Here is a 16,815-nt window from a genome sequence, read left to right on the forward strand (position 1 = left end):
ATAACTGGTATCTAAGTACACCGAGTATGTACTCGTAATTTTTCGATTCTGCCGACAGCTGCCATAGGTACCTAATAAAAAAAATCTACATACCTACCAATGCAAAAAAAAAACAACAAACATACATACAAGTACGATAATTTGAGTATTATCTCGCCTCACTATCTGAAACAATTTAAAGAATTCATTTTCAAAAAAAAAAAAAAATATTGTATTATGAGTTCATATGTACCTAAACGTTTGTACCTCATTTCATTTAGGTACTTGTTGACCTCTAATTATGATGCAAAGCGTTTCGCGTAGAACACCACAGAATTAACGACTTGTTCCTTCTTGGATTAGAATCGCGTCCTGACAACTTCAACAGTTTCGCATTTACTGTTGTTTAATCGAAGGTATTTAGCGTGTTAATAAATGCGTGCGGTGTGATTTGAGAAGGGTAAAAAAAATGAAATTAGTGGTTTTTTGCTGCGCGTTTGTTTGAATGATATTCCTAATCGGTCGATTAAATTATACGTTTGAAATACAATATTATAAGAAGTAAGTTTACAGGTGTTATATTCGTATTAAATTATATATTAGTTGAAATGTGTGTGTGTGTGTTTTTTTTTCGGTGAGTGGTGATTCGTGATCGCGAGACGTTCGAATAATTAGTTCGAGTACCTATATCGTGTGAAATTTTCAATTAACTCGTACCTAATCAGAACACACGATAAACAGATGTTTCCTGAGGACCAATTGAGTAATTATTCAAGATAGAATTCGATTTTGAACGTATCGTTTTAGGTACCTGTAATTTTTAAATTGTTTTCCACTGGAGAAATAAATTGTCAAATTCGAGAGCATTTGATTGGGCATTATTAAAGGAACAATGAGATGGGAGTTATCGATCAACTTATGGCTGGAATTTTCCAGCTGGAAATGCAATTTCTCTGATTTTTTCAGCTCAAAATGAATTTTTTTAAGATGAGTAGATTTTTTCTGAAAAGATACTTGAGATACTTTTTTTTTTTTGAAATTTTTCAACTGAAAAACTGGAGCTAATTTTCTCCAACTTGGAGAATTGGAGCTGCCTATATCTCGCTTCCTTCTTACTCGACCTAGCTGCTTTAAGACGCAACTGATTCTTTTTTTCAAAGTAATTTATACGTTCAATTAATTTTTTTTTCTAATTCAATTTTTTGAAAATTAAATAGGTAATTGCATCAATATTCACCTACTCAACAGGTAAATAACTAACCTTACTCTGCAAATTTTTCAAAATGAATTCTAAAAATAAAATCCACTCGAGTGTTTGCGGTTGAAAATTCATTGTTTTATCCAACACGTGTACCTATTGCTACAAACACGAGTCAGAGGTGGGACGTTTTAAGTGGGCATAAAAACGAGGAAATCGAAAATCCAAATGAATATACGAGCAGAAAGGGAGTCGAAGAGAGGTGTAAGAATTAGAATGGATACTGGATACATTGTGAAACCTTATATAGGTATAATAATACACACGTTACTATGGGATAATTTTTAATTCTTCCTGAAATAATTTAAAGCCACGATCGTACGACACTTTAAAATAGTTAAATCAAATAGTAGCACAAGCACGATTCTCATAACGATGCATTGCACGTTGAACTTGACCTCAGTTTGACGTGTTGACGCGGCTTCTCGAATTGGCGATGTTAATTTTACACATTTATACGCTCGTATTGACCTATAGGTAATTTGCATTTTTGAAAAAATTATTAGCTATGTGTACTTTAAATACCTAAAGATTATCAAACGCCTTTTTTTTGTGCGAATATCGTAGCGACATTGAAAAATCTGCCCACGATCGAGTGTAATTAAAACAAACCACAAACCACGCCTATGGAAATTCATAATTAGTTGTCTGTCCTACTCCTCTTTTTTTTTTGCTTTCAATTTGCATAGACTACATTATGGTGAATGAAGAGGTGGATCTCACTTTTTATTTATTCGCTAAAGCGTATACTAATCTGGGGGTTTATAGTTATACTTATTCCAGCACGGTATCAATTTTTTGATAAAGATGAAGCTACACCTGTTCTCGAGATTAAAAAAATTTTATATCGAAGAGTTTTTTTTTCTATCTTTGGAAAAAAACAATTATCGAGCGAATGAATTTAATCTGGTGGGTTTATCGTTGTGTGTTTGTTTTGTTTTAAACGTGGTGTAATCGCTGTATTGATTTTCTCGTTCAATTGATTGAAAAAAGCAACACGCTTTGGTGAGGTGAGGTATTGGGTATCTTCGTTTTTCCGAGATTAATTCTGAGACATACGTAAAAGTAGATGTGTTGTGTGTGACGTGATGGAATGAAATTCTGTGAGGATTTTATTCGAATTTTTCTGTCCATGTCATTTCAACAATACGAGTAGGTAGATCTTTAAAAATTAGAAGATATGGGTAGAAGTTATAAATCAAATTTTCAATTTTAGGAAATAAAATCAAGCAGGGTGAATTTTTTTCATTTTTTGAAATTTCCTATCATTGAAATTGAATGAGTTGGAGGCAATAAATTTACAAAATTTTGAGGTGTCTTGAAAAATCAATTAGCTCATAGCGCATTTAATTTTAGAGATAGGTCTTTTTGTAAGAGAACTTGTTTGCACCCCTTACAAAGGAAAGTAACCTAACCACTTCCAATCAGTGCTAAAAAAAGAATCGATATAGAAGATTCTAAAACACTCATCAGCCAAAATAGGTGCTAAAATTCATTTTTCAATTTTTGGCGAATTTTTAAAAATTCAAATTTGGTTCAAAACTGCGGATAATCAAAATTATACCAAATTGACTAGGATAGCTGAAATTTTGTTTGTTCCTTATTTTCGACCTACCGAATTGACAAGTGATGATTTCAAACGGTTCTGAAGCCCCCAAAGGATCTTTGGATTCTCATGAAGTTTTCGAAAAAACACTACGAGTAGTTACATGAAATTTATCACCTTTGTGACTGATTCGATCAATTTAGGCAAATATTTTCAAAATCTATTTATACCAGTTCAAATCCAAATTTTCTTTTGTCAATGAGATTATTAATTTTTAAAATAAATGAAAAAAATTCAAAATCCACGAGAGGCTTCCGAACGGTTTGAAACCATCACCAATCATTTCAGGAGGTCGAAAATAGGGTACAAAAAAACCAAATTTCAGCTTTCCAAGCCAATCTGGTCCAATTTTAATTTTTTTCTATTTTTGGCCCAAATTTGAATTTTTAAAAATTAGCCAAAAATCGAAAAATAAATTTCAGTTCTTGAAATTTTGACTAATGGTGTATTTTAGAGTCTTCTATCTACTCTCCTATAATATTCGGTTTAGACATTTCTGTGCTGATTAGGATACTTCCTTTGGTAGGAAGTTGGACTAGTTTTGCCCCTTAAATTTCCATATTAGGCACCTTTCAAGCAGGTTAATAGTATAGGTCACTTCCTCCTCTACCCTCCCCATGAATACACTACGTACGCAGAGTATCGTTTATAGGATCGGTGGAGGGGGGTACTTCTGTACTTTCCCTAAGGAATAGTCAAAAATCACTTATTTTTTATTTGGTAAATAATTGTGTTTTGGATATTTCACGTAGTAGTTTTAGAAGAGGTATTTTTTGATGTTCTGGTAAGATTTACGTGCTATTTTATAAACCAGAATCTATCCAAAAATGGATGATTATATGCTGGCTGTAGTAAGTACATACTAAAGTGAGTGAGGCGAAATTGCCCTTTACACGGATCTTAGTTTTTATACTGTTCTACTTCCAAAAAATTAGTTTCAAGGGCTCTACGCTGTCTTTGGCTGTTTTGAATCGATTGATTCAAAACTTAGTATGAAAGTCAAGATACCTACTTGAACGTAATGGCCTTGAATTTTTTCAAATTTTTTTGACCCCTACAACGACCCTAAAATCTACTTTGAAAACTTCAAATAGATGAAGAGGAAAATCTGAAATCAGAGGAAAAGCTAAAAAAAATATATTCATATTTTTCAGGGTATTTTCTACCACTGACAATTTTACAGAATTTTTTGAATGGTGGTCGCTGCTCTATGACCATAAAACCATTTGGAAATGCGGATTTTCTCGTCCAAAGTGGTCAATTTTGGTCGTATTTTTTCTCCATTGCAATATATCATCAAAAACGCTGAACTTGTAAATAAATAAATAAGAGGGTTTTTTATGGGTGGTTAGAGAGAATGATTGGAAGAGGAATTTCGAAGTTGATACTCTACTAAGAAACCTCGAAACTAAACCAAAGTTTTTGTATTGTCTATGATCCAAATCGAACCGGATGAGGGCTTTTAGGGTTTGGGAGACAATACAAAATTATCCCTTTTCATTAATATTCTATCATTCGAAGATAAACTATAGATACAGGTGGTGAATTTGTTCAATAAATCAGAAGATCGTTTGAACCTCTAATATCGTTTACTATAGAGAAACACACTTTTGGTTAAACCAAAAGAGGATATTGAATACAAATTTATCAGGATAATAATAAGTAAATCAAATAATTACAAAATGACAAAATGAATTTTGAGTAAAAGTAGACAAGAGTTCAGCATAATGAAGCTTTATACAACTAGTCTCCAATGATGTGATCCTAACTAGATTTCCATAAAGGTTTTCAACTCTTTTGTAAGCAATTTAACATAGGTAAGTCAATCACCAAATTAGGACAAAGACTACATATAAAGACAAATTAAATGGATTTTGAGTGTTTAGAGTGTTATTTATTTAACAAATTTTGCAAGATAAAATCAAATTAACAGAACTGAGACCTACTACTACATATGACGACAGACAAGACATAAGGTCTATTATGCAGAAATAGAGTACCTCTACCTACCTATCTCTACCAAACTAACAGATGAAAGGCAAACACTAAGGGACCAGGAAGACGGAAAGTTTGCAACTACGAGTACTTATGACTTATGAGGAGTAGAGCTTCGTCGTTTGCGATATTTCAGGCGTGTTTTGGTGGTGGGGGTTGTGGGAGGGGGTTAACACAAATAGTTTCCTACCAATGTACCAATGTTGTCCATACAGTGTATCATAAACTATACCATCTACCATCAACCTGAATTTGTACCAAATTTGTCAATTTTTTTCTATATTATGTTATTACAATTTTTAATATTTTACAAAATTCGATTTCGCCATTTTGGGAACACCTGACACCCCTTTTGAGTGACCTATATGCCTAAAATTCATGTCAATAGATTAATATCAATTCGAACTACATCATAGGTACCTACAAGTACATTGCAATTTCAACGAAATTAGAAATTTTCGATTTTTTTCTACTTGTAGGTACTACGTAGGTATGTATTAGTGGGTACATTTTTCCAAATTTGAAAATAATCTGATGAAAATAAGTTAGTAAGAAGAAGTTTAAAATTTATAATTTCGCTGAAATTGCAATATACGAGTACCTAATAATGTAATTTTTGAGGGCTCGTATCTCTTTTCCAGGAGCACTTCCCCAGCCGAAATTGTTTCTGGGTGGTATTTATCTCAAAATGAAGGTTTCCATCAAATCTGATCCAAATCCTCCAACATTTCTTTCGCGATGCATGTCAAATTATGGTGTTTTCAAGACAATTTGTGATACTTTAAAATTTTTCTCACTTACCTGCTTAAATGTCAATATTTTTTTTTCTATTATAAAAATACATTTTGATACTTATCTTTATGCCTCCGCACTGTTGATTTAACCCTCACTCGATGAATCAGGATTTTTTAATCATAAATCAGAGCCGGATTTGCAGAACATCCGCATTTTATGGTTTATAAATTCCGAACATATTCTTATCGTGCTTAAAACGAATGAAAAGCTCAACTTTAAAATATCACGTTAATTTATCACGACTGCGACTGGTTAAAACCTAAAAAAATTTATTTGCTTCGACAATTAAGATAAAAAACGTAGATAAAGTGAATTTTTCAACGAGTATACCTATTTATGTTTGTATTTGTGTTTAGGTACTCATCTTTACAATATTGTGTTGCGGCAAAAACCTAGAATTCCAATATGGCTGATATGAACAACGAGTGGTGAGTAATTGCTATATTCTTATTATAAATATTGTTTTGCTTCCGATTGTGGTTATAATATTTCCTATAGCTGCCAACACATTTTTGCACAAAATTTTGATAGAATGTGGTCTTCTTTGTAATCCAGATCGTGCTTAAATTTTCAAATTTCGAATAAAAATACGTAGTTATAATCTTGCTTGAAAAACAAATTAATAATACCTAGGTAATGCATTAATATTAATCTATATTCTCCTTATTAATTGGTATAATCGATAAGCAAATTCAAATACCTATGGTAATTTCTCTCTGAAAAATTAACGAAAATGGAAAAAATCTCGACCACGAAGCTATACCTACTTATAAAAATATATATTTTTTTAATTTATGGAAATTATACTTGGCAAAGTAAAAGATGAAAATTAGGTATACCTACCTAAGTTGAATTTTTGTAAAAAAAAATCTTATATTCCATTGGGAAAAGAAAGATTATTTCGCGAAAAATTGAAAAAACTTTCGTTTTAATTTTTGAAAGTAGTCTATCGGATTTTTCCATGGCTCTTTCTTTTTTCTTTGCTACCTGTACATATATCTTTTAATTCTCAAGCAAGAGTTTATCGAAAAGAATTATGTTTTGCATGTCATTTTTTATGTTCTATCTTCAACCTGGTTTAACAACTCGAAATGCATAATTAAATTCGGGTTCTCCTGGTTCTCCCTTCGGTCACCTCTCATCAATTTGACCAAGGCTTCGGGACCTAGTGTCTTGTCGATTTCATTCAATTTTGGTTTACAAGGTATATTAAACTGATAATGAAAAAAAAAAAAAAAACACTCAAGTACAGGGTACCCCGAAATATCGTGAACCCCTAAAAAAGTTTTCTGCTAAATGTTTCGGTTGATCACACTGAATGATAATAATGATAGCACATGATTGGTTGTTAGACTGAGGTGATAACATTCCACTAATCATATGCATCGATTTCACGTTGCCAACCTATATTTTTTATAAAAAACTTTCTTTGGGGTTCACGATATTTTTGGGCACCCTGTACATACATGATTAGGTTGAGTTTTTGAAAAATGCTATGTATATGAATTTCTTCACCTTACTTCATTTTATTCACCTTTTCAACTGAAAAAAAAAACGTCTTAAGTAAATCATTGAAATCTGGTTTCATGATTTGTCACCATCTCCTCAATCTTGAAAAAGTGGCATTTGGATCGTCACAAAACAAATAGAAAGGTAGGTACATATAAATTGATGAAATTAGGTAGAAAATGATCAACTTCGAATTTATTTCGTTGACCGTAGAAACTGTTTAATTTTCAACATTTTTTTTTTCACTTCGAAAGTTAAATTTTTTCCAACGATTTCATTGTTTATTTTATATCTTTACTTTTCTGTTGGTGAAAATATTCTCAAACTGTAATGAAAAAATGAAAAATAATTTTCTTTTACTTATTACGTTCTTGAAAAACTCACAAAGAAGTTATGCATAGGAAAGTATTTCAATTTAAAATTTTATACTAACACGTGTAGGTAAATACTTACCTATACTTACTTATTGTACAAAATGCGCAAGTAGCTACCACGTACGAATAATTGCATTACTTGCTCCTGAAATTATTGGATTATGACAACCAAGACGACGTAGTTTAGCGTCATTTAATTACACCCATACCTCGTACTTTGAAATCGCGAGACTGGTGCGCTAATTGAGTAAATTATTTTGTATCTTGTTTTTACAAATAATGTACTACAGTTGGTACGAGTATCCAGAATGGTGATGACAAACGCTCCGCGTCTCTACTTGTTAATTAAACGCATAAATTAAACGGCTCGTTTAATTTGTGCAGTGATATACTATAGACTAGGTATATATAGGTACATTTTGGCGAATTTCAGCCTTAGCCTATTTATACCGATATAGTACGGTTTTTAGTTTCATATACCTACCCAGGCAGGTAAAGGTATAAAATAGAAACATGAGATTATTTCAATCATCTCCATCTGTCTTGATTACACAAAGAAAATGATTATCACAATATACTTGTTAAATCGTAATAGTTCAACACCGCTCGCTGTTTTGATATATCGTTAAAGTATATTACGGATTCCTGTGGGCCGAAAAACACACCTTACATTTGCATTTTACAATGGTTATATCGAATATATCTGGATGTATTTTAGCGAATACATTGTTATAAAGACGACCTTCAATTAATAAGTACATTACGTAACGCGAACGTGAACCATCCGCAGCGTGCTTTTTTACGCAGCCAGACTAGAAAAAATGGCAATATTGAAATTTATTGTGATCATTTGAATTTTCATGATTTTTTTTAGGTACATCTAAGTAGATATTCAGATTTAACGACGAGTTATAAATTTTTATAAAATGAGCTCGAATTCGGTAGGCTACACGATTACACAGAGTGTGTGGTGTTGTACGATAACAAACTGACCTCCATAAATTTGATTATAAATATTTTATCTATTATTATTTTGAATATATTGATTAGATAAAAAATGGTTCCTTTATTTTTTTGCAACCAAACTATTGACTAACGTATATGATTCATTGTTCTAAGTATCAAGTATTATTTTTTCGATATCAAATTTTTAAATTTAAATTTTCATATTATGACGTCATTATTTATAAATTATGGGACTGCCACATTATCTACTTGACTAAAAAATAGGTATATGTTCCTCCTGGAGTAGCTCTGGATAGAATCTAACTGAGATTCTCACAAACTAGAACATGCTCTTCATTTTGAAGGCAAACAACACCTTCGATATGAAGTATAGGAATAATTTCTCCATTTATTATAAGTTCACACTCGTTTTATACATTTTGGTCGGCAATTTAAAATTAAGTACCTACGTACCTATGCATAAATTTCTGCTCTCGAGATTTAGGATATTAAAATTTGAAAGCAATGAGGTGTGTTCAGATCTGCAAGTGTCGTTACTAGAGGCATTTATAGCACTTCGTTTGACTCCTCGTCTTGCCGTTTTCTCCTACATATATCTACTCGTATGTGTTGGTACCTATGTACCTGTTACCATACAATGTCAAGACGACTGTACGAATTGTAATTATAAATTAAGTGAGTTTGATTCCAAGAAGAATCCATAAATTTCTGGAACATTATGAAAAATCAATGATCGTGGCACTAATATTTAAAAAATTTAAATTTTCAGTTTATCATACCTACCTATAGTTCCAACAAACAGCAGAACCTTGATCATTGAAGTAATGTGGAGGAGAAGGTACGATGAAGGGTCAGATGCTAGAAAATTAACAATGACGTCATAATTTTTTTTTGTTATTTTGTTTCGTTTCGGAAGTGACCAAGTTTTTAGTTTCATTATTTTTTCGTGATTTTCATTTCATTTTTCCGTTTTTCGTTATACTATTATTGTTGCTCAAAAATGCAAAATTATTAGATATAGGTACTCAAGATGAGCGTGCAGCGTGCAGCTGGAAATTTCACCAAATCAGGACCGGATTTCAGTATTTTCCTCTTCAACACCCTTTTTCCAACCATCATCCTCCCCTCTCCACCATTGAATTTTTTTTGATGAATTTTTAAACATTTGAAATTGCCTCAACTTTTATTTAAAAAAGTCAAAATTTAGTAAAACCAAAATAGAAAGCTGAATTTGATTTTGCAGAACCGATTGATGGTGGTTTTGAGCCCTTCCAGGGCTTTCAGCAAATTGTTATACTTCCCTGTGTTAAAAGAGAGACTAAATTTCATTTCGTTTTTTTTTTTGCAACAATTTTTCCAAAACAGGACCACTTGAAAATCTTTTGAAGGAGGTTCCAAAAAGCACTTGGGCCCAAGACTATCAGGAATCGATTAAAGAGAACAAAAATTAGACATGAGCCGGACGTCAATTTTATCAAATTTTGATATTTTTCACAGAGAAATAAATGAATGGAGCTTTCTTTCTAGCGTTTAAAAATCTCAGAATCAAGGTGTGTTAAACTGTCCTCATGAACTGTTTTCTTGATTATTTTACTCAGATTTTCAAATTTTGTTTTTTCAAAAGTGGACTTTTCACGGAATATTGCAGACTTCAAAAGGAAAAAAGAACAACATTCAGGTAGCAAAAATTCTGAAAAATTATTGTAAAAAAATTGAATATTGGAGTAATTTGACACAATGATTCTAAATATTGCAATGAAAAAAAAAAGTCAGCATGATAGAAGGGTCAAAGGTTCGTCCATAGGCCAAAAAATGCTGTCAAACCACGCTTTTTCCATCGTAAATTTATCAGGAAACGTAACAAACAAATTAAATTTTCGTTAGCTTTTAGCTTGCAACACCTGGCGGCGTTCCTAAAAATTTTTAAATCGATTTTATAGGAACGTAATAGCCGAAAAAAAAACTCTGAAACTTGATTGGCACTTATATTTTATATTTCCACTGGAAATCTTCATTTGTGTGCCAAATTTTGTACCATTTTATAGGAAAAATCAAAAATGTTCTACATTGAGCTAACAAAGTGAAAGACCTATACTTGATGTGCCACCACAGAGTAGCTCCCTTGCTCCAACGAGCTCATGTACTTACGTTTGCCTAATCACAAAGTTGAAGGGGCCAAGGTATGCTCAGACAAAATTTCAAAGTCAGGAATTTCCAAAAAAAAAGTAGTTATGTATTCCGTTTCAAATTGCCCAAAATTTATAGGTACATAGATACGTATCTAAAACAAAAAATTTTAATTGAAAATATACATAATTAGGTACCACAGTTTTTCATAAATTTTGAAAGGTTTTAAGGGAAATTAAAATTTTTTGCATTTATGTATTTACATTTTTTTTCAACTTAACACCCTTAATTCCGGTACCAGGCAAACATCCTTACGTAAAGTCAAGATGAACTGCCTATATGTTGCTGGTAAAAGAAAGTTATTCTGTAGGTATGGCGACTGGCGAGACACCCAGTATTTTGAGGTCACATATACATATGTAGATACTTATACTTCTGGAATTTGGCAGGCTTGTAATGATGAGCTCCTAAATTATCCTTTACCACCGTAAATGGGTGAAAGAAACTGAAGAGAAATTTTAAAAAATTTATTTGGGGCAATTTATCCATCTTTTTTTTTAGGAAATCATGATTTTTGAACTTTATAATTGAAAATGGTATCCAGTTTTTCTGCTCTGAAGGTCATTCATTGTGAAAATGCTCTTCTTTTTCTACTAGAGCTGCCTTTTTTTTTAAATTTACAGATCATTTTTACTACCACCATTGGTGAAACGAATTACGTAATTTTTGCATCCTACCCATCGATTGCCTTGATTTCTTTTCTCGAATTTTTTGTCATAGAAAAATGACCAAAAAACCATAGTTATTGAAGACCAAACAGGTAATCATTTATATGCAAAAAAAATTAAAATTTGGCGTCCATAAAAGCACCCTTGATTAAAACTAAATTGTAATCGTGACCACTGCTGATTGATTTGATTCAGGAACAATTTTCCAAAATCCATTTCTGCCCATTCAAGGCAATTTTCTCCCTTTTTTTCAGAATTAATTTCCGGAAAATAATACTCATAGGTAACTCATGAATTTAAAAAAAAATCTTAAATTGATTCAAATGGACCCTGCGTTTAATAGATGTGAGTTTGTAGGAGTAGCTAAAATTTCATTTAAACCATTTTAAAGAAATTTTACCACAATTATAAATCCAGAAATCCGCTGCAGGAGGCTCCATATGGCGGTTCAAACCTCCCTCCAAATGGTTCAGAAGGTCAAAAATAAGACGCTGATTCTTACATCATCTTCCTACCTCCATTAGATAGATCAGATTTTAAAATTATTCGTAAACCGAATTGAAATTCACAAAATTTTTCAAAAATTGAAAAAATGAAATTCCATCCCAAATACCTATGTGACATCATAATAATGCTTCTTCATAACTCAACATTTTTCTAGTACTTGGGGGTATTATTTGCGAAAAAAAATCTTCGAAAACTGTTTTCAGAGATACTTACTCGAAGATTTTTCCAATCCATTTTTCCAAGATTTCATGGTAGATACCCAAAAAAATTCAAAATTTAGGAACCAACGGTGAAAAATCACTCTTGATAATCTTATCAAGTTGAAATGATTTTAGATAGGTGTCTATGTAATTATTTCCCTCGTCCTTCCTCTAAAATTGCTTTTTGAAATGTTTATTAAAATCAAGTTTGAAAAAGTCAATAATAGGTAGCTGAATCTTGGAGAGAACTCAATGATTACTCTCCTTTCGTGGCCGATTTCAAATCTTAAATTTGAAAATAATGACAAAAAAGCTCCAACAATCCATTTCAAACGTACCTATCTGAAATCCATTCTAAATATAGGTATCTAGTCCACTTTGATTTATTTTTGTACCTACGTCGAATTACAGCCTCTCGTCCTCAATCCCAAATCAAACCCAGGCAGGATCAATCTCTCCTCCAAACTCTGCCAAACCACGATACCTATCGTAAACCTCTCTACAAACGCAACGTAAGCGTTTTCCATCCCCACCAGATTTCTGTGCTCGATTTTAGCAAAACCCCCGCAATTTTCCTAAGTATTAAAAAAAGTCACCACCTTCCGGAAATATCACCATCAATATGCATCACTTTACATCCAGAGCCAGGTTTCGTAATGGCGCGCACTCCTAAATGCGCATCATTAAGTGTAATTTGGTTCCCATGTTAACAACGTCCTCAACCGTAACAAACTAAGTAACACCGAACAAGTTTCTAAATAAGCGTGAGAATCGTCTATTTGGCAAGAGCACATGTTACCAAGACTGTCGTCCTAGCAAGTTTGCGGTGGAAAAAAATATGCTTACGTCTGTAAACCCAAAATAAAAAAAAAGAAAAAACAAAAATGAAAAAATGTATCTCGTTCAACGTCATTTTAATTACTCGTATATGTATTCGTTAACGTGTTAATTATAATTAAACGTTTATGATAGTTACGACTCATTGAAGAAAGTTTTATCATCTCCTAGAAGTGTTCGATGAACATTAGAGACAGAATGTTGCTGTTATGTGCATAAAGTTCGCGTGTGCAGATCATCGCGTTCAATTATTATTGTTATTGTCGGCGAATTTACTCGTATTTTACGAAAATTTGTGCAGTGTTGTGAGCTTACGTTTTGGGCCCAAGCTTTGCAGGTGCAACAATTGGGTAAGTTGAGGCGCAATTTCAAACACGTTTACCTACCATATACCTTTCCTTTCTCTCGCACCTATCGATCTTACACCGCAAAATTAGCCGACTGTAACCGATGTTAACGAGTTTGTACGTGTTTCACGAAGCACGTGGCCAACTTCAGTTTTCAACCGCCGATTTTTTTTTACCTATGATTACCTACTTGATACCATATTTGGATATTGATTTTAGTGCGAGAAATTGCCATTCATTTTAAGCACAAAGGATCGTCATTTTTTCATCTTAGAAGTTTCCATACGAGATACTTAGTGTAGATAAATTATAACGACCACTGAGGTGCTATTAATATGGCCCTTTAATTCTATACCTATTTCCTCAATTAATTATGTGTACGAGTAAAATTATTATTTTACCCTAGAGTGATCGATACAAATCATGCAGATGTGCAGTCCGATGCTCTTAAATCATATTTTGCAAATTTTAAAAATTTACAACATCCTTTACTTCGTGAATAGGTACTTGAGACTGTTTTTTTCCATCTAATAATTCAGTTTTAAAAATGATGAACTTGCACCCCGAGGGCTAAAAATAATGTAGTTTTGAGTCGTGATACGAAGTATACATAATTTACAATCGCCCTGAAGCTTCGATTAGGTATATTGAGAATAATGTAGGTACCAATTTATTTCTAATAAACTAAACGATACATATTTAGTAAAGATTGCGAATAAAGGTGTTCTTTTGATAGTTCGTTCGATTGAAAATGTTACCCATGATTAAAATTGTTAAACGGTTAATGAAACATGGCTTCTATTTTTCGATACATCAGCTTATATTGTTACTCGATAACGTTTACACTTTCGTTAGAAATACTTTTATAAATAGGCTGTTTCCTCAAAGAGCTCAACTTTTTTGCAATTTATTTTGCCTTTTACACGATTCCTATTCAGCTACTTTATTTTTTATTCGGTTCTCATTTTTTCAACTCATAAAGAGGTAAAAGCTTAGAGATGGGTCGTTGTTCGTTTTTCGGTTGAAGGAGGAGGAAAAGGAGGGATGCAAAAATAAGTAAAAATGACGTCAGAGTAACGAGGTGAACATTGAAGACCTTGAACTTGATCCTTCCTCCCCTTCCGTTCTTTCAGTGTGCTTTGAAGGTTCAAAACTTCCAAAAATAACTACAGTTTCACCTTTCGAAAGAGAATCTAAAAATTCCAAAAAATCAAATCACATTAAATAGCTTTTTGATATTTATGCCCTAATCCTCGCTCTCCTAGTAAAACTTTAAAAAAAAAATTTTTTCTGAAAATTATAATGCCTCGAAGCTCTTAAAAAACTCCCACTGATGTCCCTTTAATTTTTTTTCGCTCTCCCTATCCAGATACCTATCAAAAAAAAAAATCTATTTCAATACACGAGTAGACCTACTACTTCGAAAACTTTTTCAAGGATACAAATTTATCATTCCAAAACATAACACCTCGAAAAGTATCCAATTTCTGACAAGTCAAAGCTTCGGTCGACCTTGAAAAATATTTAATGGAATCGAATACCCATCTCTTCGTTGTAGAGTCGACCTAGACCAAACTCCGGAATTTCAAAGTTTACCCAATGTTATACTCACGACGAAAATATCTTCAAGTTAGCATATGGAAATTGTTAATTTGAAATTATTTCAATGCCCAACATTAGTTCGATTCCGTTAATTAGAATTAATTGTCATTAAGTTTCGCAAAAACAGTTCCAAATGTGGGCGTTTTTGTAAACTTGTAACTTTTGATGAAAGCGTTTCAAAAAGTTTTGTTTATGGTGTTAAATTTCACAAAACATCTGCAAGCATTTGAATCTTTATAAGTAGGTACACGACGAGGAGCAGCAAATGTGTTTTTTTCCTATTCTGGAGTAACGACTACGAAGTAACAAAAGGGCGCATTATAAGGAAATTCTTTTCGAGCAAATTTTTACGCAGCGTTTTAGTTGTTCAAATAACGCTTCTACTAAACAGCGCAACAACGTTCTTATTCGTACATCATTTCTTTTTTTTTTTGGTGTTTATTTTTCTTGAATATCGACTGTATCTGAAGTAAAAAAAAAAAAAAAAAAAGGTACCTAGATAAGTATTCATTCAAGAATGAAGAAAAAACTGAATCATTCGCGCGAGTAATTAGATCAAGATAGGTACTTCTTACTATAAAAAGAGATAAAAATTAAAAACGTTGAATTTATTCCTGTTTGTATAGCTATATAGGTGTCCATACAATGTATTATGTAGGTACAGCTTACTGTATAATTTTGTTTGGTAGGTAAATTTAAACTGAAAACTTTCTTTTACGCTTCAATAGAGAAACGTCTTCGATCGATATACAATTTGGGTAGATTTTACTAAACAAAACATTAATGAGAATACATTAATTTTGAGTAAAACGTTAAAACCTTTCAGTCATAATTTCAATATGCAAATTTCCCAACTGAGCCTACGAATTATAAAACGTTGTAAAATGTAAAAGTTTGATCAAATTTTCGATGAATGAGAAATTACGTTGTATTTTTTTATTTTTTTTTTTTCAAATCAACTTTTATGTATTTACTTACTGAAATAACACCCTATGAAGAATAAAGAAGGGAAAGCCCCAGTAAATCTTTTATTACTTTTTTTATATGTATTATCAATTTTTAAGGCTCAAAGAGCAGGAGAACTTTGATGAATAATTTATTGCATTTTTTTTGTTTTTTTGTTTTTGGTGTTTATAATATGTATGTACGAGTAGTTAGGTAGGTACCTAATGTTTCTTGCATAATTTCTAGGAAATTTTTCACACTCATCTTATTTTACTTTTTATAATAATTGTTTATATTATGAAAGTTGTAATTTAAAAAAAAAATAATGATTGGATTTTTCTGGGAATCGTTTGTTAATACGCTAGTCATGTTCATGTAAATCGACTTCGTAAATTATTTGATTAAAATGTTTGCTTTTCCAAAGTCGGTGTATCCTGAGGTTTGAATTGAATAGGTGAGTTTTTCCAGCTGGTTTCTGAATTTTCAAAAGTTTTAGGTAAGCTAATATTATTTAATATCACTTTTGAGAGTAAAGTAAAATTAAATTTTTGGATAGAGCAGAAATCAAAAAAAAAAAAAAAAAAAATGAAAATGAATTTTGGAGTGAAAAAAATCAAGTTTTCAACTCTCAAAAATCAAAAATCTAAAACTAAAACTACCTGTAGGTATAATTTTATAACCATAGATTTGAAAAGTTTAACTTTTATTGCCTTCACTGAAGACTGAAGTTCGATTTGTATAATTTTTTTCAATATAACCGAGGTATATATTATTCAACTTTAAAGAATAAGATATTGCAAAAAGCACAAAAAAATACAAGATAAGCTTAACAAATAAAACTTTTAAAAATCTTACTTAATTTTTTGAACTTTAAACATTAAGCCAAGTTTATTCTGATTTACGCGTATTACCTATCAAGTATATTTTATTTATAGAAGACTACCAGACATTATTTTTATTAGAAAATCTGTATTAGTATAGAGACGTCAGTGAAATCAGCATCCATATAGACGTCAGACGCCATTGATAAATCGTTATTA

At 31.8% G+C, this 16,815-nt stretch overlaps 1 protein-coding gene across 4 annotated transcripts in view; it reads left to right on the plus strand.

Annotated features, from left to right (window-relative positions):
* Positions 1 to 328: 328 nt before the first annotated feature.
* Positions 329 to 16,815, plus strand: part of Eaat1 (Excitatory amino acid transporter 1) — a 59,496-nt gene continuing 43,009 nt past the window's right edge. The window contains exons 1-2 of one of the 4 annotated variants that reach the window (XM_065351060.1): positions 329 to 540; positions 5,990 to 6,061. In XM_065351060.1, the coding sequence (XP_065207132.1) occupies positions 6,039 to 6,061 (23 nt within the window). In that variant the 5' untranslated portion in view covers positions 329 to 540; positions 5,990 to 6,038. Of the gene's footprint in view, positions 541 to 574; positions 743 to 767; positions 787 to 5,989; positions 6,062 to 12,820; positions 13,232 to 16,815 lie in introns of those variants that run through there. The other 3 variants (XM_065351063.1, XM_065351062.1, XM_065351065.1) reach the window with 3 other exon arrangements.

This window comes from Planococcus citri, chromosome 2 (assembly GCF_950023065.1).
Source record: "Planococcus citri chromosome 2, ihPlaCitr1.1, whole genome shotgun sequence".
Lineage (NCBI taxonomy): Eukaryota > Metazoa > Arthropoda > Insecta > Hemiptera > Pseudococcidae > Planococcus > Planococcus citri.